The sequence below is a fragment of the Dermacentor variabilis genome, chromosome 4 (genome assembly GCF_050947875.1).
Source record: "Dermacentor variabilis isolate Ectoservices chromosome 4, ASM5094787v1, whole genome shotgun sequence".
NCBI classification, from domain to species: domain Eukaryota; kingdom Metazoa; phylum Arthropoda; class Arachnida; order Ixodida; family Ixodidae; genus Dermacentor; species Dermacentor variabilis.
Window position 1 is genome coordinate 169452195 of NC_134571.1, and position 25466 is coordinate 169477660.

General features: G+C 45.1%; 1 protein-coding gene, 1 long non-coding RNA gene and 1 other non-coding gene across 5 annotated transcripts; 1 reads left to right on the forward strand and 2 right to left on the reverse strand.

Annotated features, from left to right (window-relative positions):
• Window positions 1-559: 559 nt before the first annotated feature.
• LOC142580670 (small subunit ribosomal RNA) lies at window positions 560-2363 on the reverse strand. Its single transcript, XR_012827815.1, has one exon. It is a non-coding gene; the product is annotated as a small subunit ribosomal RNA (ribosomal RNA).
• A 7339-nt stretch (window positions 2364-9702) lies between these two features.
• On the reverse strand, window positions 9703-21756 carry LOC142579929 (uncharacterized). The gene is made up of 2 exons (XR_012827507.1): window positions 21695-21756; window positions 9703-10296 (listed from the first exon to the last, which is right to left on the reverse strand). It is a non-coding gene; the product is annotated as an uncharacterized LOC142579929 (long non-coding RNA).
• A 267-nt stretch (window positions 21757-22023) lies between these two features.
• Window positions 22024-25441, forward strand: LOC142579928 (uncharacterized). Of its 3 annotated transcripts, none has more exons than XM_075690605.1 (2): window positions 22024-23742; window positions 25309-25441. In XM_075690605.1, the coding sequence occupies exon 1, from the start codon at window positions 22568-22570 to the stop codon at window positions 23159-23161; it is 594 nt and encodes a 197-aa protein (XP_075546720.1). In that variant the 5' UTR covers window positions 22024-22567; the 3' UTR covers window positions 23162-23742; window positions 25309-25441. The 3 variants fall into 3 exon arrangements, with proteins under 3 accessions (XP_075546720.1, XP_075546721.1, XP_075546722.1); XM_075690606.1 differs by having other exon boundaries at window positions 22024-23512; XM_075690607.1 differs by having other exon boundaries at window positions 22024-23348.
• Window positions 25442-25466: the final 25 nt, after the last annotated feature.

A 25466-nucleotide genomic window follows, 5' to 3' on the forward strand; every position in this document is an offset into this window, starting at 1 on the left:
GTTCCATGACCGACCGAGCGCCACACCGTTCCTTTAGTACTTGGGCAGCAACAAAGTCGGGTCGTTACTCCATACTCGCCGCAGGAAGCGACCGGCAGCCGCCAGCCTTTTCAGACTCGGCAGCGTTTGCCGCGGAGGACGGGAGAGCGCTCGCACCACGGTTCCGTGTGTACTAAGCGGCAGCAGCTCTCGACCGTCAGTTCCTTGACCGACCGCACGCTTCGCCGTTCCCCTCGTACTGGGCAAAGCAGCAGGTCGGGTCGTCTTACTCCCCTTCCGCGCAAGAGCGCCGAGGCGGACAGAAAGCCCACCCATTGTGCGTTACGCCGTTTCTACCCGCGGGCGCGGCCAAGCCAACCGTCCAAGGTTGCAGCCTGCGTCCACTGGGCGCAACAAATTTGGCACGGGGCGCCCCTCAAAATTCAGGCAGTCCCCGGCATGTTCGGGTATAGCCGTCCCCGCGTCCAAGCGGGGCCAGCGGCGGAAAGCGTCGGGCGCAGCGAGCTGCTTCACCCACACGGGGTTGAAACAATGGCGCTCGTCACCCTTCACAATCCGGTAATGATCCTTCCGCAGGTTCACCTACGGAAACCTTGTTACTTTTACTTCCTCTAAATAATCAAGTTTGGTCATCTTTCCAACAGACCGGCGCAACCGAAAGGCCGCGCCGGACATCGGTCCGAAGACCTCACTGAATCATTCAATCGGTAGTAGCGACGGGCGGTGTGTACAAAGGGCAGGGACGTAATCAACGCGAGCTTATGACTCGCGCTTACTGGGAATTCCTCGTTCAAGGGGAACAATTGCAAGCCCCTATCCCAATCACGAAAGAAGTTCCACGGGTTACTCAGTCTTTTCAGACAGGGATAAAGACACGCTGCTTCCTTCAGTGTAGCGCGCGTGCGGCCCCGGACATCTAAGGGCATCACAGACCTGTTATTGCTGTTTCGTGCGGCTAGGAGCCGCTTGTCCCTCTAAGAAGGTTGTAAGGTGCTGGGAACCCCGCACCTATTTAATAGGCTAGAGTCTCGTTCGTTACCGGAATTAACCAGACAAATCGCTCCACCAACTAACGGCCATGCACCACCATCCACCGAATCAAGAAAGAGCTCTCAATCTGTCAATCCTCCCAGTGTCCGGGCCGGGTAAGTTTTCCCGTGTTGAGTCAAATTAAGCCGCAGGCTCCACTCCTGGTGGTGCCCTTCCGTCAATTCCTTTAAGTTTCAGCTTTGCAACCATACTTCCCCCGGAACCCAAACACTTTGGTTTCCCGGAAGCTGCCCGCCGAGTCATTTGAGTAAGTCAGGCGGATCGCTGGTTGGCATCGTTTATGGTCAGAACTAGGGCGGTATCTGATCGCCTTCGAACCTCTGACTTTCGTTCTTGATCAAAGAAAACATTCTTGGCAAATGCTTTCGCAGTAGTTCGTCTTGCGACGGTCCAAGAATTTCTCCTCTAGCGCCGCAATACGAATGCCCCCGTCTGTCCCTCTTAATCATTACCTCGTATTCCAAAAACCAACGGAACAGAAGCGAGGTCTTGTTCTATTATTCCATGCAAGTTTATTCAGGCGACTCGCCTGCGTTGAGCACTCTAATTTTTTCAAAGTAAAAGCACCGGCCTTCTCGAGGCACACAATGAAGTGCACCAAGAAAGGACCGGCATGATGTTCAGTCCGAGCCGTCGCATCGGGTAGATGCACTACTCGTCTGGAACTGAGATCCAACTACGAGCTTTTTAACCGCAGCAGCTTTAGTATACGCTATTGGAGCTGGAATTACCGCGGCTGCTGGCACCAGACTTGCCCTCCAATTGATCCTCGGTAAAGGATTTAGAGTACTCATTTCAATTACGGGGCCTCAAAAGAGTCCCGTATTGTTATTTTTCGTCACTACCTCCCCGTGCCGGGAGTGGGTAATTTGCGCGCCTGCTGCCTTCCTTGGATGTGGTAGCCGTTTCTCAGGCTCCCTCTCCGGAATCGAACCCTGATTCTCCGTTACCCGTAACAACCATGGTAAGCAAGTAACCTACCATCGAAAGTTGATAAGGCAGACACTTGAAAGAAACGTCGCCGGCTCGTGGCCATGCGATCAGCACAAAGTTATCCAGAGTCACCACACAATACGGGCCGAAACCCGATCGATCTTGGTCTAATAAAAGCACCCGTCGCCCAAAGGGCTTCAGGCTCACTGCATGTATTAGCTTAGAATTGCCACAGTTACCCAAGTAGGAAGAAACGATCTAAGGAACCATAACTGATTTAATGAGCCATTCGCGGTTTCGCCTTATTTCGGCCTGTACTTAGACATGCATGGCTTAATCTTTGAGACAAGCATATGATTACTGGTAGGATCAACCAGGTAATCGTTCAACTGCGCGTCCAGCCTTTCAAGCAGGCCGGACGCCGTTTTTGCGATGCCGAGGCCACCTTCAGGCGCCCCAACACGCTTCGTTCTCGCAAAGTGTAGCACTTTGCACAGTCCGAGACGACGGCGTTCGAGCTCGCTACGGCGCCCTCCCCGCAGGGCCGGGTATCGCCACGCGGCAAGAAGCACGCAACATTCTCGATAGACTGGTTGTGTCAACTCGATCGCGGCTTGCGGTTTCTCTCGAGCCCGCAGCACTGGTGGACCGACCGACACTTGCAACGTAACCGAGACGGCAAAGCCGCCAGGCGACGGGTCACGCCCGTGCCTTCGGCGCTTTCGTATTTGACTCGTCCGAGGACGATGGGGAACACACCTCGATATCGTGGAAAAAGCGTCGTCCGACAACCAGCCCCTAACGCATCAAGCGGATGAGGCTGCAGACGTCAGCTGTGGGATCCACGGGACCGATACCGGGGACACGCTTGACGGGCACGAAGCCCCGCCGCACATCAAACACCCAGGTCGCTTTGGGGGCGACTGCTCTCTGGGACCCCCATATAATAGCAGCGATAAGTACCCAAACCTCCATGGGGCCGTACTCGTGCCACTTTCGACGAGCGTTTGGCGGAAATCGTGCCGCCTCGTAACGCCACGAGCAAGATTGAAAGCTTACGTCGGCAGCACCATGCCGAAGTCGTGAAACTGCAGCGCGTCCATCGAATGCGCGAACGGCAATTTCTCGCGAATGGCCAGTGCCGTTTCCTGAACGATCGCCTTTCGGTCCCCCTACGGGGCGGCCCCCGGCCGATCCATTCGAGGAAAGCTAGCCCGGCCCCTTCGCCATTGCCGAGCACGAGTGCGACCAGCGCGGGCGGCGTGCTCGACGCCCCGGCTGACATCGTTTCGGACTGTGTCTCTTCGAGCGCTCGCGCCAACGTCGCGGGGCCGACGACGACGCCCGCCCGGTTCTCTCCCGGTTCCCGGCGTGCTATAGTGCAGCCCTCTGCACGGTGACGCCGACTCAGTAGTGGCCGTGCAGCGGCTTGTACGCCAAAGTTGCGTGAAAGGCGTCGAGCTCCCGCCGCCCCGGCTGACGTCGTTTCGGACTTCTGTCGCTTCGAGCGCTCGCGTAGCCGTGCCTGGGCACGATTCTCGACTCCGCAGCAGTGCGCGGAAACAGCTACGAAGACGCGCAAGCCGAAAATCGCACTGCCGTACAATGTCAGCCGGGACCGTTTGGCCCCTTATAATAGCAGCGATAAGTGGCCAGACCTCCATGGGGCCGTACTCGTGCGACGAGGCGGCGTACTGCGCCGAGCCGAGCGCCAATATTTCGCTTTGGCGCGGCTGATACGAGCTCTCGCGATCGCCGCGGTACCGCCGCTCACCGATTCAAGGCACGCTAGCGCGGTCCCCTTCGCCATTTCCGAGCACGAGTGCGACCAGCGCGGGCGGCGTGCTCGACGCCCCGGCTTACGTCGTTTCGGACTTTGTCTCTTCGAGCACTCGCAGCGATGTCGAGGCGATCGCCGGTGGTGGTGGTAAAAACGTTTATTTCCTCTGAAAAGAGGGAGTTACATGGAGGGTGCTCTGGAGTCAGGCTTAGTGCCCGACGTCTGCACGGTTCCCGGTGGCGTATTTTCATCCGCTAGCAGCTACAACGGGGCGTGGCACTATAGGCCAAAGCAGGTCACGTGACTTCCGCTGCTTTGAAAGAAGTCAGCTAAAAGCTAAGTGTACTGTGGCTTATGTATTGTTAAACAAGATTTCGTAAATCATAAAAATACTGTACGCGACGCCCATTGCTGAAATTAACGCCTGTTGTCATGGCAATGGTGGAGACGCTGCGACCTTGCCGAGTGCAAATGGCGGCGCTCATGCGAACTGACTGAACAGCCGCGCACGCCCGTTGGCCACATTACCATGCGTCGGACTACACTGGACGAAATGTAAGTACAATTTTGCATTATACGTGTGCTATCTTAGCAAGCATGTTGGTAACGTGGGACTTATGCTTGGCTCTGCAACGATACACCCAGCTCCTCCTGAGCGCGGGGCTCTTCGCACCACGAAATAACTACACGCTTCCCGCGAAGTTTAACACTTTGGGGTGCGCCTCACACTGCGCAGCAGCCCGCCTGGTGCAAGCTGGTGCACAGAAGCGTGTGCAAAATAATTTTCGCTGGATACTTCTATGGCATAAAGGAGCACCAAAACAGCGCATCTTTACATTCGACCTGCCCCTGTACTAGCGCCAGGAATAATTGTCCTTTGCTCTATTCATGACCACGCGAGCTGCATCGCTGCACGAAGCATTATTGCGGTACATATTTTTGTTTTCTTTCAAAGCTGCCATAAGGCAAATCGTGTGTGTATATATATATATATATATATATATATATATATATATATATTTATTTTTTTTTCTTACAGACATTTAGTTCTTATATTTGGATTCGTGAGATGTTCAAACTTCGTTACGAGATTGACTGGAAAATGCAGTGAATACACACCAGCAGCAAGTATGTTTCAAACTTAAGTTGCCACATTATTTTTAGAAAGACCCCAACATTGTCTCAAATATTCACATTCTTGTAACTGTTTGACAATATGCACCATTTGCAACTTCCAGCAATTTTGCAGAAACAAGTCTACTTGCTATAGCAGTATTATGCAAAAGGTGTTGGTCAGTCCAATATTAATGAACCTGCATAACTGACAATTTGTCTAATTTGTTCAAAACCACGTGTAAAGAGAGATGTGCCACAAAGGTGCTGACTTTCTGCTGCTTGATGCTGAATTGGTGAACAACTTGAAAGCCAGGAAGACAGACCATGCCTGACTGCATTATTTAGTAGAGTAGAAAACGCTATGCGCTATCTCCGCGGAGATTCATTCAGTGCAACTGAGTTCGTTATCTTAAGTCTCTAATGAAAAGCCCGATCAGCCAACTTTAGAATGTAAAACATACTACTACTACTGCTAAAGCCAAGAAACACTAAAATTGTTCGAAAAATACTAGTTCTTTCATTGGCGAAGACATACAGAAATTATTCTTGAAGAATTACCTGTAGGGACACTTTAAAAAAATGCACCAAAAATCAGCATCAGAAATTGGCATCAAAACATTATTTGCATCACTGAAAAACAGAAATGTTCGTATTGCTTATTCATGGAATATTCATATAATGATAGCCAAAATTTCACCTGCCATCTTAGTGGTGGCGCTGCCGCTGGTAGGTCAGAATCAATGATACACGTTTTTCAACGATACAACTGATCAGGAGCTTACAAGGCCATGAAATACCCCCGAGTGGCCAAATAGAAATATCTTGGGGTATGGATAAACAAAGGACAGATGTACACGGAAAAGCACGAACAGTCTCTCCTAGCAAAAGGGCGAAGAGATGCCGGGATAATGAAACATAGGGCATTGTGGGGGTACAACAGGTATGAGGTACTGAGAAGTATTTGGAAGGTAGTAATGATGCCGGGGCTTACTTTTGGGAATGCGTTCCCGTGTTTAAGGGCAGAGGTTCAGTCAAGAAAAGAAGTAAATCGGAGAGCTGTGGGAAGATTAGCACTAGGTGCCCACGGGAAAACCACAAACGAAGCAGTAAAAGGGGATATGGGCTGGGCATCGTTCGAAGCACGGGAAGCTCAGGGTAAAACCTATACGAAAAATGTCTGAGGAAATTGGACGATAACAGGTGGGCAGCTAAGGTATTTAAATACCTATACAGAAAGAGCGTTGACTCACAATGGCGGAAAAGAACTAGGAAGCTAACCAGTAAGTATGCCAGACACGAGGATGAAGAAAGACAGAGCATTAAACGACAGGTTAAAAACGCAGAAGGTAAAAATTGGATAAATTCAATGGAAAAGAAGCATAGTGTGGAACTATATCGATACTGGAAGCAGCAGATCAGGAAGGAAGCATTTTATGATAACTCAAGAGACAGTGCCCTATTCTTTAAAGCTAGGTTAGGATGTCTTAGAACGTGGAGCTATAAAAAGAAATTTAACGAAGAAGAAGACACATGTACTGTGTGTGGTAAATATGTAGAAACAATGGAACACCTCATACTAAAATGTGATGGTATCAAGCCCGATGTCGATGCGGCCACAGTCACGCTTCCTGAGGCCTAGGGTTCAGAGATAACGATAGTCATGTAAATAAATATGCGGTGGAAATTAGCAAAAGGCGATTGGAGGCTCAAAAGCAGAGGTGACGTAAGGTTAAAAGGGCAGGAAGACGTATTTAAGGAAAATCACGAATTTAATAAGGAAGACGTATTTAAAGAAAATCACGAATTTAATAACACACAACACAGGTAAACAAAAATAGAAGGCAAAATAAAAACCTGAGCATGGTGGCGACTGCCATCACACCGTTTCAAAGGGGATGCCCCTACCTTCCATCCATCCAGAATAGTGTAGTGGGTACAAATAGTAACTTTCTGAAAAAACATCTTGATGACTATATATTTGCATTCTGCTGAAATCAGTTCAGCCATAAATAGGAAGCAAATGAAAAGTTGTTTATGATTGTTGTATGGACGGCAATAATTTTACATGGTCTATGAATCGGACATCTTGCCATAAAATCGTAACATTTGGCAGATACACAAAGCCTATCAGGCGGTAGTAGTAACAACCTGCTTAAAGGCTCTGTGCTGTCTTCAGTTCCCAAGAGAATATATGCTGTTTACATTCTATTTTGATTAGAATTGACTAATCACGGTGGTGAAAGTTATTTCCCTCCCCTCCATTTTGTGAAATGTGACAAATGTTCCATTACATGAGTGCCTTGTTCTCTCTGGTCTTAAGCTGGACTAATTCTGCAATCGTTACAGATGCTGCTCAAGAATGCACATTGACTTCGGAGGTCTTCTTCAGAATATTGGAGTAAAGCCAGCAATTTTAATGGAGTCAATCCGTCCATATGACCACTTGGTGCAAGCTTCATTTTTGTGTTACACATTCACTCATTACAATAACTGTAATAAAAGATTTGGAAAATACATTTCTCAAGTCCTCTATTGCCCAAGAAAAGAAGCATGTGATTGCAGGGAATTCAGAAAATAAACCCTATTTGCACCCTTCATAGCATGAAACACAGTTTGAAGCAGGTGTACGTAGCATGTGCAACATAAAAAAACGTGAAATGCGATTAAAACTTGCCACATAATGGCAACTACAGGAATATAGAATGCCATAGAAATCTAAAGGAAATTTATTTCAGCATAAATATGAAGTTCAAAGGCATAAAGTTTCCTTATTATATGCTGATGGAGTTCTCAAAATAATTTTTTTAGCATGCTATATATCATCCTTGCCACAGGTAACATTTCAACACTCAACTTTCACTTCAGAATTCGTTTTTATAGAGCTCGCCGCTCTGGCATACAAGTGACTCGTCAAGAAACCTTTGTACCGCAGACAAATTCCTCCCAAATTGGGTAAGATGAAGTGCTAGTGAAAAAAGGCCCTGAAAACAAAAAAGGAATGGCAGACATTTTTTGTTACCACAGCAATCAGTCTTTGCTGCCGAGCTTAATTCTACCCTCAGATACACAAAAACCTCGCGCAGTGCTATGCTTAGGGATGATCTCAGCATACTGTTCAATATTGTATTGCTTTCTGTCTGGGCAGGAACTACACAGGAAATGTAGCGTTTTGAAATGCACTCACGTAAACACTGTCTTGCAAATTAAAGTGAAATTCAGAGGAAAATAGTATCAGCAGCCCCCATGAATTCCTGTCCTATGCTGGTAAAAGGCACCAGGAGAAAGAGTGGACAGGGTACGGGTGGGACTTTTGAAGTCATCCTTTAAGGTTTGTGTGGCTCCTAGAGAAGTACGGTGAACTACCTAAAATATTCCACACACTTGAGGATTGGCCTACTGACCCAAGTCTAGTTACTAAACAGGACTCTAAATAGGCTGAACGTCTCGGCTGTATAGATTCTTCTAAATAACAGTGCTAATTTTTGCTTCCGAGTGTGTTTCTTTTATGGCATCATTCTTTTTACTGTCACTTTACGAAGTGCGCCATTAACTTAAATGCTATGGAATCCTTTCCAAGAGCAGTCAAGAATTTTACATGGGAACACATGCGGTGGAGAGAATACGGTTAATTTGCACCACTTGTATCAAAATTTTCATTCTGGCATTTCTTGTGCCAAAACCATGATTTTATTATGAGGCACATCATAGTGAGGGACTCCAGATTAATTTGGAATATCTAGGGTTTATTAATGTGCTCCCAACGCACGGTATATGGGCTTTGTTTAATTTCATCCTTATCGAAATGCAGCAAGCGCGGCCGGGATTCATTGAGATGCTGTTGCTGTGGTGGAATGTACAAGCCATGGCTGAATACTTAAGAGTGTTTGGAATACGTTGTTGCAATACTGGAATTGATGACATCGCTAAAGGGCATCAAAGTATAGTGCTGTTTGAGGTTAGCGATCGCCTGCTCACTTATATGCTTGCATTTCTTCTTTATGAAGCAAGCATATAAGTGGGGTGCCAAAGTCTCGAGACACTTATAAGTTGCCACTTCAATTGTACCAGCAACTTTGGCTAACCATTTTAGAATGGATATCAGACATCAGTTAATCAAAACACTGCAGTGGCGCCTTTGCTAGCACGATAGTGGCGAGCACGCCAAAAAGCCATTTTCTTCGCAATGTCACTGAGCCCCCCTACGCCCTAAATATGACATGCACTGTAACTAAAGCAATGGCATGTCAGTAATCCATACTGAACTGATGTGGCAAACAGAGGATGAAGATGGACAAGGCTGATTTCCAAAAAAATTGAAACAAGGTGTGAATATATATACAAACCATTCCAGCTTGTGCATCTGTCCTGGTCAACCATCTCAGAACACATGGCAAATGATAACATATTCTCACCTTATTTCGATAAATTTTTTTTGGAGTTGGCACTTAATTTTGTGTCGTCCACAGTCCTATCTTTGTGTTGTTCCATTAAAAAAGAAGTCCCTGAATTATTTTACTCTATGGATTGCTTCAATTAGTACCAATTTTTCTGTCAATCACGACAAAGGTTTGTAGAGGCAGACCACAATGCACACATCAGTGTTTTTGTAGTTCGTAGAGATTTTAAATTATTACTTAGACATGAATCTCCTACTCAGCCAATGCAGCTCAACACATGCCAAGTCATTTCAGCGTAGCACAACATGGCAGTGAACATTTTCACTGCACAATAACTGTATCTGTCGTGATTTTAATTCCATTGCAACAAAGCATATGAAGTGTGTCCTTGAAGAAAAATAAATAGCACCATAAGTAAAATAAAGATCTTGCTCAAAAGCTATTTATTGCAATATAGGTAAAAAAAATTGGAGGACGCTTAAGCTTCGCCTTCAAGAGTTGAACGCGACAGCGTTCCCGTCGACCCGCCAAGGGGTGTAAGACAATGGGCTACGGCGCAGCAACTACGCGCTCCGCATCGGACGCGGTGAGCGTTGAGCAATGCAGCGTTCGGCGCGACAACGAAATGTGCGCCTGAGCAAGCGACGCACGCCTGAGCCTTAGAAACAGCTCGTTTCTAAGGCAACACCGCGTTCACTAGAGGCGCTTTTGTACCGCTTTGAAGCATCGAACTCGTGGCTCAGTGGTAACGTCTCCGTCTCACACTCCGGAGACCCTGGTTCGATTCCCACCCAGCCCATCTTGGAAGTTGCTTTTTATTTAAGAAGTGCCTGCCGTGATTTATCGCTCACGGCCAACGCCGCGGACGCCGACGTCGACACCGACGCCGACGACACCGGCTTTTCTGCGACACGAGCTCCTTAACGCTATCGCGTTAAAACAGGAACATTCTGTCAGCGACACTTTCAGAAGGTCATTTGCTGGCAAAACTTGACGCAGCAGCACCACCATGACATGCGCCTGCAAAAAAAAAAAACAGCAATCCATATTCATCTGCATTGCTACCACACAAAGAAACCCACGGCTTTGCTATTGTGCCAACACATTCCACAACTCGGCCCATGCATGTTATGCATGACTGGTAAAAGAATAGGGATCCTAAGCATGCTAAGAAAGTATCAGCAATGGTGCAGCGAGCTATTTCAAGAACAGATTTAAAGTTTGAGTTATAGAAATAAGTACACCTTTGCAAAATGTGCTCTTTCTGCAACATAATGTAGAAGAACTGCCTGCGACAGATTTGGAGCAGTAGCGAAACATCACACCGCATTGTGCAACCTCTGATGCCCTACCACTTATTTTGATGCTTTTTATGCACTTGCCACTAAATTGATGGCACAAATGGCACATACGTTCACTATACTCCATTCCATACGTAGCAGTCAACACTGTGGAAGCTACGCAAGAAGTTCGGTCAAGAAAAGTTATCACTCCGTGTGTTCCATCTATCCTTCGCTCACACGAGCATGTACGCGAGGCTGCTCGACGGGTTGAAAATAAAAAAATTCGAGAAGAACAAAAAACAAAAATGATCTAAAACAACGATTAGCCACCGTATACCACAGTAAGTTTGTTTGTAAGGATTAAAATTTGTTTAATTCAATACTGAGCCTATATATAAAACAGTTGTGCACAATTGTGGTCAGAAAGCATCAAACTAGCTCGAAGTGCAAATGAAGCCACTGCAAGAAGTCTCTTTAGCCTCCACAACGTTGACTGCTATGTATGGAATGGAGTATATGCAGTTACGAAAGGTAACATCATTTGAATGTTCTAAAAGTTGAAGATGAAACATTCACAGAGCTGAAAAGAAGAGAAGTGTGAGCATGTTCCTGCTCCACTAGGAAGCCAATCCTGGCTATGAAGGGTAGATACTTGGGCATGTTGGCAGTTCATGTTTAAAAAAAAGAACTGCATGAGAGACAACCACAAACAGGTTGGAAGTCAGCACTGAGTGTGTCCATGTTTCTTATGTTGTTCTTATTTCGAGCTAATCCATTGGCATTGGTGGCGGTGTAGGCCCACCGACACAACTGAAGTAGAAGTGTTCAAATCAAAATTTATTTGGTAAGAGTGGAGGAAACTGCTTTTAAAAATGAAAGGTTTCTACAGGAGCTACATTTCATTTTTAATTTTCTTCATCAATGGCTCAGCCACTGGCACACTACGCTGTTGCTGTTATCAGCTGCCGAACACAATGAATGATAAGAAAATTTAAACATTATACTACCAAGTTTAAATTGTCTGCTATTGCCCTGGCAGTCAAGAATGATAACCATGCACCAGGATAGCACTTCACTGTCAGCAAAATAACGATTTGTGACTGGCAGATAACTTCAGAAAGTACAAGCTCCACAAAGGGCAAAAAGGTCCTGAACAAGGGTAAAAAGGCAGAATGGCCGGAAATGGGAGCTCATCATTGATCATAGGTTGCAGTGCAATGGGCTGAAGGCAGGAGAATCAACAGTGCAGTTGCATCTGAACACAGGGAGAGAGAGAGAGAGAACAACTTTAGCGAAAATGCCTGCAGAGTCGGTTAGGCTCCCTCCACGCAGGGAGGACAAGCTTTTACCGCGACGCGGCCACTGCGTCAGTCTCGTGCATTGTGCTCCTCGAGGTCTTGGTTCCTCGCTACTTCCGCCGATCTGAGAGGGCCGCCGCTCCCTTCCTGGGGGTGCTGCCCCCCTTCTCCTCGGTTTCGCGTGGTCGCTGCGGAGACCTGCTGGACGGCCTTGAGTTGTGTATCTTGGTCATAGCTCCTCGTTACAGCCTCTAGCTGCGGCGGGATCGTCGTCTTCTCGCTGGCTTCTCGTGGATTTATACTACAGTCCCAAAGGATGTGAGCCGCGGTGGCTCTCTCCTTAGCGCACAGTCTACACACGTCACTCGCGTACACGCTCGGACACACGTGCTTAGCTAGCACCGGGGTGAGCAGGGACCCCATGTGTAATTGCCTGTATAACACTGCCTCCTTCCGGGTAAGCCCCGGGTGAGGTGGCGGCATAGTCTGTCTATTAAGTCTGTACCACTTCACTATTTCGTTGAAGGTGGTCATCTTGTCCTTGGCACTGCACCGCGACCAACACTCCGAGTCGGCCGTGCTTCTACACACAGGGACACACAGGGACATTGGTGAAATATATGAATGCTGATAGTTTTGTCAGTAGACCAGCATGGTTCATGTCTTCAACATTCACGAGGCACGACTTGGCGATTCGAGCTGCACAATCATGTGCCAAAAGCTGCCAGGTAACTGAGCAGCAGCTGCAGAACTTCAAGGAATAATTTAAGAACGAATTGACAATCTTAATGTTTGCCCTAGTCACATCATCAAGAAGGACAAAGTCCCTTTACAGGACACCACTTCACTACGATCAATGTCTCTGATGTGGACAGAATGAAGCTGCCACTATATTTAAAAAGTGATACTGAAAAGGCAATTGGCTACTGGCGCTCAAGACACCTAAGCCTACTTCACCACTCATACCCTGAAAAACACAGCAAATAATGCCCATTCTGTGCCAATTATGCCAATGGAACCCCACAATACCTCCTATCCCTCACCAATCCCAAGGGGAGGCTGTGCTGCTCAGCTCCAGCCTGAAAGACCAGCGTGAGCTGGTGGCCCGTGCCTGCTTAGCGGCCAAAAGAACCTTTGAATAAGGGCCCCTCCCCTGGTAGAAAGTTGGTTCACTAAAGCTTATTCTCTCTCTCTGTCAGTTTTAGAAAATGCCTTCTATTGAGGTACAGTATAAGGGCGCATCACCAGCTGCAACTCCGAAATCAAATAAGGCAACAAATTGATCATCCATGGTTATTATCAGTGGAAAGGCAAAAATGCTGTAGCCACTTGATACTGCTGCTACCACACAGCTCTATGTCTGCTTTGCAGCGCCAGTGGGATTTACAAATGACAGATGCTGAGCACAGCATCAGATTCTCTTGGTGCATGAAGCCCACTTCATTTGACAAAGTGGCCAAATCGGTCCACAAAGCCTGGGCCACAGTGCCTATGTATACCATAACTACAGGCTTCAGGGAAGCTGGCCTAATTGCATGTCCACCTGAGTGCAACAATGAAGTGGAACCCAGCCGCAATCCAGAGGCCAATGACTGGGACAGTGGCAGTTGAAATGTTTGACATTGCATCACAGGAGAAGAACATTGAATGAAGTGCAATAAAGTTAAGAGTGCTGCTTCTTGGGCAAGTTGAAATTGAATCCTGTGGTGAGGTACGTTCTTAACTCAGGGACAGAGTAAGGCACATAGCTAAACGTTGTTTGCTCTTGTTTGTTGATCTGTGCCTTACTCTGTCCCTGTCCTAAAAGCACACCTCGTCACAGTTTGCAATAATGTTGCCTTCCTGTACCCAAGAGGAGCGTTTGTTGAATATTATTAAAGTTTTCTTGTCCACCATCCTGTGTTCTGGGGTGGGTTGATCAGTTGCTGGCTGGGTTCTCCCTGAGTAGACACTTCCTAAAAAAGTTAAGCACATCCAAGACACATGCTGTGAAGCTTTGGTGATACCTATCTGATGTTGTATAAGGTTGTATAAGGCAGAGAACAATCCCCCAAATAAGCAAATGTGAAATCTACTACCAAATTTTGCTAATTAGTTCTTTACTAATTATTTACAGCACATGTTGCAATTTACGACTTGCAGTTAGCCAGTATGAAAAACGCATCGACTTCGGAACAAATTCGGAGGATGGTATCGGTTTATGGGTTTTGCTGTCAAACTAGTAACTAAAATCACCATGTATTTTGTCATAGACTTTGAATATCAATACCTCGAAAATCGCATCATGAGAATTTGTTCCCAAGTGGACACACCTAGCGAACTCACCAGCTATAACTTGTAAATTTCAATGTGTGTCATGAACTCACTTTTTCGCAGCAGTTATGGCCAAATCGCCGAGTAATGTAGTTTAAGGGTTAGAACTGTGCTATACGCCACAAGCGATTTTAAAAAAAAAATGAGCCGCAGCTAAAAAACATGCCTGGTATTTAAGGACGGATGCAAGACTGAAAGGTCAACTTTTGAACAATTTAACCAATTTTAGTAAAACTTTGCATAAATTTCATCAATTTGGTACAAACAGAAAGTTATGATCATTGTATTGAGCATGAGTGTATTGGCTTACAAAAGCACCATTTAAAAAATAATGCACATATTCATTATTCTTTGATACCTTCTAGGTGCCCTGTATTGCAGGATTTCAATTTCAATTCAATTCAGTTTATTTTTCATTGATATAATTTGTACAAAGGAACTGTTGGGCCTGTAGCCAAAGGCTAGTGTAGGCCCATAGTCATATATGTAGTAGCAGCTACAATGTCATGTGCATATCTAGTTTTTAATGATACAACCTAATACAGTTAGGTGGATACATATAATTAAAACCATTAAAGAAGAAAAACAGTGCATATCAATCAATGGTAATAAAACAGAACTGTCAGGAGAATACATGCACATACACAATGAAAAAACCAAGATAGCATATTATACGTAGAAGTGACATATTTGCAAGGGTCTGTGTTGAAGTGTTTAGGCTTTCTGAATAGATCCACGAGGAATAATCTTGCACAGTCTGAAACAAGTGGAGAACCAGACTGACGAAAAATCACGTACTTTTTGATAGGTATAGCTTTTTAACAGCAGACACGAAATTGATGGCAATTTTTACCTCAAGAGGTACTGTACTCCAAATTTTAGCACCATGAAACTCAAGTAGTCGTTGGCCATACGTGTTACGAGTGATTGGTAGGTTAAAATTTATATCTTTTGCACCCCTTGTATTGCGATTAGGTGTAATAAACAGGCTTCGTGATAATAAGTGATTCCCACGAAAAATATTGTTAATCAAAATGGCGACTTTCATTTCGCATGCCAGAGATAATGGTAATATACCGAGACGACAGAACAGCATGTCAGTATTATCATGTGGGCTTGTGTATGTCATAATGCGCAAGGCCCTTTTCTGTAACCGAAAGACGGGATCTATGTATGTTTTATATGTGCTAGACCATGATTCAGAACAGTATGTGATGTGACAGTGAAATATGGAAAAGTAAACAACTTTAAGTACGCTAAGGTCAAGATATTCCCTGCATTTTATTAATAAATAGCAAGGCGAAGCTAATTTCACGCATATACTAGATATATGTGGTCTCCAGTTCAAGTTGCAGTCAAATAATACCCCTAAATATTTTATGTGATCGAGCTGTTCTACTGTTCCACCTAGAAGGTGAATTTGCATGCCAATTGTGTCACCCCTGGAATAACGGGAGTTGAATACCATGTATTTTGTCTTATCTCTGTTTAGTGTTAATTTATTACAAGCAAACCAAGTTGATATGTTGGATAACTCGCTGTTTATAGTGTTCCGCAATATGCCAGGAGATTTACACGAAAATAATAGCGTGGTATCGTCAGCGTACATGATACATTTTGATGACTTTAGTATTGTTGGGAGGTCATTTACATATAGCGAGAACAGTATGGGCCCCAAAACTGATCCTTGCGGAACACCTGTGACTATAGCAGTATACTGGGAAACAAAGGAGCCAAATTTTACATATTGTTTTCGACAATTTAGGTAGCTTGAAAAGAGGTCCATTGTAATTTCGCTAAAACCATAAGTTCGTAATTTTTCTAGAAGTATGGAATGACAGACCGTGTCAAATGCTTTCTTTAAATCTAAAAATAATCCTACGCCAATCTCGTTTTTGTGTAGAGCTGTGTATATACTCTAGGTTAGTTCTAACACTGCTGATGACATTGATCGATTGGCTCTAAATCCATGTTGGGAATCTGTTAGAAGCTTGTTTTCGTTTAGGTAGTGCTTCAGCTGAGCTGCGATGACCTTTTCAAATACAGTATTTATTATGCTAAGCACAGAGATAGGCCGATAGCTTCCAGGGTCATCGACGTCACCATTTTTATATATAGGAGGAACTCTTGCTATCTTTAATATGTCAGGGTATGTGCCTCGGCTTATACAGTTATTAATTATTTTAGTGAGTACTGGCACAAGAATATCCATATTGTCTTTCAATGCTTTTACGGTAATGCCATCGTGGCCAGTAGCTTTGTAGCAAGGCATGCCTGATATTATTGAGGTTATGGCATGCTCGTCCACTTGATCCAAGGAAAAACATGCATGGATGATGGGGCAATCGACATTGCTTTCAGTAACTGGAATACACTCCGCTAGCTTTGGGCCAATGCTAGTAAAATACGCATTAAAAGTGCCGGCGCACTTGGCATCAACATGTTCAAGAGTGATCGGTTTTTTTATTTGGTTTATCAATTACTGCTTTTATAATTTCCCACATTTTTTTGGTATTGCCTTGTGCTTGTTTTATTAAGAATGCATTGTATTCTTTTTTCCGCGTCCGGATAACAGCTACTACGTGGTTACGAGATATTCGATAATTTTGCAAATAATAGGTGTTATCTCTGTTTTTTCCATTTTTGGTACCACCAGTCCTTTTCTTTTATTGCTGTAAGTATGGCGTTATTCATCCACAGGCACAAAGGTTCCTCGTATTTGTTTTGTTTATATGTGGTACACTGAGATATCATGTGGGCTAATGCAATTGTAAAGTTTGCGCATTCGATATGAGCGTCACTGCTAAATTCATCTTGAAATTCCTTTTCCTTAATTTTTTGCCGCAGTATTTTGTAATTTATCCTGCGATTTGCCAAGATGGTCTTTTTTGCAATGGTGTTATTTGCGCTGTGTAATAACACAAAATAGGGCAGTGGTCAGTGAGACTTATCGTATACGCCAGAATGTATGTTATCACTGTTACACAATACAGGGTCTATTGTTGTAGATGCACTTGGTGACAATCTAGTAGGTTCTTAGATTGTATTCTTAAAGTTGTATGACTCCAGTAGGTGCGTGTATTCACAATTCGTGTCTTTCCTGACATCAATGTTAAAGTCGCAAACAATAGTGATGGTACCATAGCTCTTACTGCTTAGGGTGGAAAGGATAGATTCCAACGATTGATAAAAAACGGGCAGACTCGAGTTTGGTGGCCGGTATATTGCACCAACAACTGAACGTAAATCTAAAAGAACAAAGAGAGATTCAACCGTACTGTTACTAATCTCAGTATCGGTGATAATCCTAAAGGGTACCGTCTGCTTGATTAGTAGAGCCACTCCACCACCGCGCGATACAGCATTCCTGGGATTGCTTACAAGACTGTATCCCGGAATGGAGATGTGCTCACCTTCTTTTAACCAAGTTTCTGTTAAGCCAATTACATCAAAGGTAAAATTATGCTGTGCCAAAAAGGAACACAATGTATCTTTGTTTCTTCGAAAACTTCGAATGTTACAGTGAAGTATCGATATACCCTGGGTTTTGTGGAATTCCCGTTCAACATCACGGATTGAGAATGCCATGGATTGAGAATGCCATCACGGATTGAGAATGTGTGGCAAACAAGACTTAGCTCTAGAGGCTCTAGAGAACGCCATGATTGGTGTGGCAAACAAGACTTAGCTCTAAAGGCTCTAAACTACCTTTTTCAGGTCGTCTTCAGAAATGATGTCCAATACACGAGAATTCTCGGTTTTCCGCATTAGAATTTTGGCCTGCGATTCCCATACATACTTCCAATTTTTCTCTCTTCTCACTTGGCAGAGGTGTTCATTAATGAATATGGGCTCATTCTTTTGGAAGCCAAGGGCCGATGTAGACAATCTCTCTTTCTTGGCATTCTTTATCATTTTGTCTCGGACTGCAATGGAGGTAAACCTTACCAAAATATTCTGTTGAGCCTTGTTTTTGGTCGGAACTCGATGCAGTACATCGATATCTTCGGTACGAAGTTCCATCTTCAAGCAAGTCGCTATGTTTTGCATCATGTCTGGCAGCGATTCGTCTGCCGACAATGGAACATTTCTTATTTGCAAGTTGTTCCGACGACTGTATTGCTTGAGCTCGATTATTTCCTGTCGCATTTCTCTCACTTCCCCCTGCAACTGGCACACATCGCCAATAATGCTAGCCTGCTGGTGTTTCACTTCTGATAGTTCGTGGTGCACGTTGTGCACGTCAGTCCTTAGTTGCTCAAATGTCCTATTCATGACATCCATGGATGTCTTGATGTCCTGCATGTCCCTCTGGGACTGTTTGTTGTCTGCTACTAAGCTTTTTATGTCAACTCTGATGCTTGTTGTGATACTTTCCAGCTTTGAGGTTATGTCAACCAAGACTTTAGCTAGTTCTTTAATGGTACCCGGCGGTTTGTCCGCAAGAACCTGTCCAAATGATTTCAGCGGATTTTCACCCATTACAATTTTCCTACAACAGAGCAACAATGCAACAATGCAGAGCGATCCAGCAGCTATAATTTGAACTCGAGATGAACATTTGAACGCTTATGTACCTGCAAAGATGCAAGGTCCGGGTTTAGTACATGGCAGGTGCTACTTGCTGCCTGGATCGCTCTGAAGTGATGCTGGCTCCATCCAGACAGGGCTCTTATAGCAAAGCCAAGGTGCGTCGTTTGCCAGAATAGCCGCTGCGCGCACCAGCTGCTGTGGTGACAGCGCGATCAGCCACTTCTTTTTTAGGAAGTGTAAAAACTGTAAATATCCCATCACTTGAAAACCAAGTTTATTTTTTGTGTTGTCACCATATGTACAATACCTGATATTTTCATTCTGTTAGCAGAAATTTAATTTACGTGAGAAGTACCTCGTCCTGTTTCTGAAAATTTCACTCTAGAAACGACCTTGAAAGCAGAGCAGCTTTTTGCAAAAGAGAATAAATTTAAAAATAGCGGAACATGCAACCTTTAGGAGGGTAGTGATTAGTCAAAGGCCCTTGCTCCATAAGTTGGGCCCCGTTCAACATGACACTGCTCGGTGACACTCACTTCAAGTTGTCTTTTTTTTTCAACTTTAGAGTTGTCAAGCACCCTTGTCTGCGCTTGTGAATTGCTCCCCTTAGTTGCTTGCTGGACGTGCTTCGTTGTATAACCCCAATATCCAGCTTCAGCTCATTGAGCACTCTCTCGATGCCGCATGCTGACAGTGAAAACAAGTGTTGGTTCGTTTAAAATGATGACAAAACTGCATTACTTGAATGATTACATGCTGGAAAAACAAGTGTCGGTTCGTTTAAGATGATAACAAAACTGTATTACTTGAATGATTACATGATTACATTTCACTTATATAGTTTGTTATTCGGGTTGCTCGCTGGATGAGACCTATGCTGTCTGTGCTTCAGAGCTCTTCTGTTTCTCCCGCTCCACTCATCTACAGGTCTGACCCTTGCATCATTGAATGTGCTGCGATCAACTGAGCGTGCGAGATCCGCGGGTTGTCTTTCAAGGATGTTTGTTGGAGGCACATGACATAAACATAGGGAATGGTGTCGGTAGACAGCTGCCTTGTCATATTGTACACGAAGTGCCTGTGCTTATACTGGCACACCCTCGTTGAGCTCTAGCACAGATCATGCTCTAATGTTGCTGCAGTGTCTACTCTTCTCAGGAATGCAAGCTCCATCTTTGGGCACCTCATCCACATTAATGCATTCAGTGATTGATTTGCATTTTGCATCTGCATCCTCAAACATTGTGCATGGAGATCTAGCTAACTTTACTGTTTGCATAGATGCACTAGCCTTGTTGCAATGCCTCTACTCAACTTGGACCTCTGTAGTAAGAAGAAATGCCTGACCAACAATGGAATCAAACTTCTGCCTTTGAGCACAGCAGCCAAATGCTCTAATCACTAGGCTATGATTGGACGGAGACTCCTAATGTGCCGAAGCCCACTAGCCCTTTGAGATGTGTGGCGAGTGTGTCATGCGGTAGTTTCTCGGGAGCTCGTGCTTTGAGGCACTGTCTTTGGGATTGGCTCAAATTCGGTTGTACTTTCCTTGTACCAGCTATCGTTATATAGAAACTGTATGACATTGTACCACCTTCAAGATCAACCTTGGTTGACCATGCTGTAACATTTATTTGCTGCAGTACTAATGCCACCAATGTTTTAACATAGACTGCGTTTCACATGTCTCTTTATTTTCTTGACAGAGGCCCTTGCTTGAGGCGATCAAACATCTCCCAGCTTTGTTGAGCAGTCTTCTTTTTATTGTTTTGCTTGATGCACTAGGTTCAGCAGAGTCGCAAAAAGAAGAGGGTGCATCTGCCTATACTGAGCTTTTAAAGGTAGCTGTTTTTTTGTGAAATGGGGCACTTTTTTTAATGTCAATGGCTTATCACTGTTCTGAGCAACATGCACCTTGGTCTCACCGAGGGCCTACCTGCACCAAAAGTTGTGCGCTGAAGAACATCAGAAGAGATTCCAGATTTCGTTGAGGCAGACTCATTGATTCCTTTGAGAATCCTTGCTGCCTGCTCATGATGAATAATGTGCTTCATGAAATCGAAGGACTACATTCGTTTGCAGAATTTGAACACGGCACAACATCAAGCAGTATGTGGCGAGACTTGTAACAATGGCTTTTAACCTTCTGATGTGCCCACACAGGCGATACATATAAGCCAAAGGGTACACTGGCAGTAAAGCCTGCTATTCAAGCAGGCTTCACAGCTGATCTTGCTTATTTAGCTGGCTGTCAGCAAATCTTTTCCGTAGAAGCTTAATTGTGTCTTTAACATCCTTTCATATTTCTTGGAACTCTAAAACAGCCAATGCAGCTGACTGAGTAACAAGTGACCTGAAGTAATTAAATTTGTCAGTGTTATTGTGAATGGCATGATCGACGTTAATTCAGAGTATCTTTATGCAGCAAATAAAGATTCTTGCCTCTGCAACCGAGGGTTTCTCGTTTTCTTTTTAAACTATCCACCGAAGCTGCAATAAGCATGATGCGGATAACGCAGAAAGGAGGTAACAGAAAGCGTTACCATAAAAGTTTTGTTTAAGGTTCATTCAAATAGTTCGTAATGTTGCATGCATGTGTCCCATTACCCGCGTTTTGTCCTCTTTGCACACTCGAAAAGCGCGAACAGAAAAGTGCAAAACTTGCCCAGCATTCTACTTGCACTTTCCCACGGTTAAGAGAGAGCGACTATCTAAATAAGCAGCTGCAAACATTGACTCTCTCTAGTTATTATTGTTATTATAAACACTGCATCTTCATTTCCTGGACCTCACGCGCTCGCAGCGACCACGACCGTGTCAGCGACCAACAATTCCAACTCGTGCTGAAGCGTACATACCTGGCGTCAACACAGCAAATGCTACGAACGCGACATAAGTACATACCAGCAAGCCCACTCATCACGCTTTCTAGTAGCACAGTCAAGCGCACCGATTGAGACAGCACAGCTAATGATGTAAAAGTTTACTCACATTTCGCTTTCTGCAGGCTGTGGCGCTCCACCGACGCTCGGTAGCTCGATCAGCAGTGCTCATCCTAGCGCGTCACCATTTGCCAGGGCGAGGTTGCGGTGCCGTAAGTGTCGTAGCTTCCAACAGGCGTTAATTTCAGCAATGGGCGTCGCGTACAGTATTTTTGTGATTTACGAAATCTTGTTTAACAATACATACGCCACAGTACACTTAGCTTTTAGCTGACTTCTTTCAAAGCAGCGGAAGTCACGTGACCTGCTTTGGCCTATAGTGCCACGCCCCGTTGTAGCTGCTAGCGGATGAAAATAGGCAAAGACTGCTGCAACGCGGTGCTCCCCAGACGACCCCACACAGAATCGACTCCTGCAACGCACAGAAGTGACGTCACTACATGTCAACGTCACATGCACGCGTATTTCCGTTTTTTCGAGGGCGCGTGGTTTGATTGTTTGTTCGCACGTGACATTCAGTACGCATCCCGTCAGCCGCGCTTGCGGGTCGTGCTTTTCTGCTGCCGCTGGTGCTAGACCCAAGGCCTGGTTCTGCTGCATCCTCGCAAGCCTTTGACATCATCCTTTTATATGTGCGAAAGCTGCTTTGCAGGGTTATTTTATATTTGCTAGCGTTATTTATATCTATTCTAATAAGTATTTTGATGGTATTTTGATTGTGTTAGCCGCGTATTTGCCGATCTTGCTGTCCTTGTTCGCGACCGCTTGCTTTGTTCAACCCTAGCGCGGATTTCTCGGATTTAACGTATATATAGTGCTGACTAGAAGGTAGCCTCCGTTTGTGAAAAAGCTCGGATTTATTTTCTCGCAGTCTTTTTTTTTTTTTCTTCTAGGTGTCATTTTAGATTGCACTGCTTGCAACATGACACGTGTTTTGGTTGCCGGTGACTCGATGGTGAAATACGCGGACCAGTATTTCCCATCGCGTCGTAGTTTGTCAGTCAGTGTTGCCGCGCATAGAGGAGTAAGGATTGAGCATTTGCTGTCAATGATTGCTGACAAGCTAGCTGGTTTTGATTTTGTCATTGTGCACGTTGGCACTAACAACACTGTTGACAGTGTCAGCGTGTGCATGGACAAGTATCGCCAGCTCGCTCAGGGGATCATCGAGAGAAATACCATGGTGCATGTAGCTTTTTCTGCCATTCTTCCTCGGGGGCAGAATCAGTGCAGCTCATGGGAAGCTCAGTCCTCATGGTTGCATGACCTGAATGATAACTACGAAAAGATTAACACAGCCCTGATGCAGTACTGCCACGAGTGCGGCTACACACTCCTGGGTGGTCTCGTGGACAACTGGCCCAGTTGCCTGAGCAGAGATGGTGTCCACCCGAGCCGCTTTGGTAACAAGGTGCTGGCAGACTTCCTGTACCAGGGGGCCTGCACCCTGTCCATCCATCTGGAGAGAAGCCGCATCCAGCAGTCCTACAAGGAGACCCAGGCACCTTCTTCATAGACCAGTTGGACTCGGCAGGACAGCATCCCTGCCATCTCCGAGGCTGACTTTCTCCCGCTTGATTTGCATATTTTAATTTCTTTGCAAGCAGCAAGTGGACCTTCCACAGCACCAGCTCCTGTCTGGAAAGCCAGCACTGCTCCCTTGCAGAGGCACGGCACCAACCAGCCTACCAGAACCCTTCAAGGTGCTGGATTTTCACTTGTTGGCGGTGTCCGTGTCCGTTGCAAGGACAGCAAGGCTTGGTTCACCTGGGACAGCCTGCCTTCCCCCACTTTCCATGGCACAAGCGTACCAAGTAGGGGAAAAGCCGAGGGGAGGTCTGCTGAGCCAATGATCCCTGGTCGAGGTGCAAGCACCACTTGTCTGAAAAACTAGGAGAGCCACACAAAAGCATGAGAGTGCTCCTGCTGTGTGCTCACCTGTGGGGGAAGGAGAGGCCAGTGCTCAAGAAGCAGCTGTGCCAGAGGCTGTCTCCCACTGTGGCGACAGGGAGTGGAAACTGGTAGTATCGAGGAGGCGGAAGGCTGCAGCACTGCACAAGCAAGAATAGAGCTGTGACGTGGCTGCAGACAGGAAAGGCAAAGTTCTTGCTGTGACAGCTGCCAAGTTCTTGAAGTTCGCTTCATCTTTGAGAGCAGTTGTAAGCCAGAAACAGACATGCATTGGCAGTATAAAGTCTGAGTCTGCTCCTTCTGCTGTCTGGTAGCAAGCTTGAAGGACAAGCCAGTGCCTCTCATGACGCCATTTGTGATAGTTTTGGCAAGGTGCAGCATGTGGCTAGCAGGCAGAATAAAGACTGCTTGGTAGTTGCTATGGCTTAGTGCAGACCTGTCATAAATAGTGTTCCAAATGAGGTCATTGTCTGCAAATGCTGTAGGTCAGAAACAATTCAAGATGGAGGGCAGATGACGAGCAATCCTGGCCCAGAGGCTGGTGACCTTGACAAAGCTGCGTGCATTGCTCCCACGCGACGTAGGTGTTGTGAGGCTGCTTTGACATCCAGCTGCAGGCCTGCCAGCTCTGATGCCCAGGCTGTTTGTGAAGGAGCTGGTGCTCACGCAACCAGAGTTCCTAACACTCACTTTATTGCATGGGGGAGGCAGCAAAGTTTATTTAAATGCAACATTTGATAACTTTATTTCTTTTAGGCAAAGCCTTGATGAATGGTGCAGGGAGGGCAAGCACATAGTCACAATAAATAGGTCTCATAGAAGTCCATTTGCAACAGTATCTAAAGAGTTTGAGTATAATAGGATTTCATATAGCTGTGTTCATGGTCGTGCTATAAAACCAAGAGGCACAGGAAAGCGACCCAAGCAAGCATACAATGGTACTGGTTGTGAAATGGCAGTTTCAGTAAGCCTGTGCAAATCACCTACTCTTCACTACAAAATAACCAAGCTGCAAGCTAAGAGTAATCACGCCACGAAGTATTATAACTTGTATCCTCAAAGCAGGCTTCTAAACGATGCAGAGAAGGTAGAATTCTTTGATTTTGCCAAATGTAATATTGGCCCAAAGTATTTTAAAAATTTGGTCGAACAGAAAACGGGCAAGAAATTAACTACAAAAGATGTTAACAATTACAAGCAAAGGTTTTCTATTCCTATTCGCAACGAGCAGGCTCACGGAGAAATGGTTTTAGAAAAAATAGACACCTTGTTAGCAAATAGTCCAAACTGGGTCATTCACTATGAAAAGAATCAAATAACCTGCAATTTGTGCTACTTCAGACAACGCACATGCATGAGATTTTGGAAAAGTACCCAGAGATTTTATTTATTGATGGAACATATAAAGTAAACATTGAAGGCTATATCTTGTACTCTATATTGGTTGAAGATGGTGGAGGTCATGGAAGACCTGTGTGTTATGCCTTTTTGCAAAATGAAACTACTGAAATTGTGGAGGCTATGTTTGCCAAGTTTGCAGAGTTTAACCCGTTCATTGTATCTGCTTGCAGAGTAGTCATGATAGATAAAGACATGAACGAGCTACGCATTTTGACCAAGATTCTTCCTAATTCTGAAATTTTGTTGTGTACATGGCATGTGCTGCACAGTGACATGTTCATCTCAGAGTGCAAGTTGCAGATTCTTTTTAATCCTTTGTACTTCACCTGCGTTTTTTTCCCTCTTGTACAGGTCCACTGATGTACCAGCTGCATGCATTCACACTACCATCAAGTCATCAGGAGCGTCTGTACCTCTATCTAAATATTACACTATTGTCTAAGATGAAAAATCAGACTTGTATATTTTGCTGTAATGGTTCTGCCAATAAGACTGATTATACATATTTA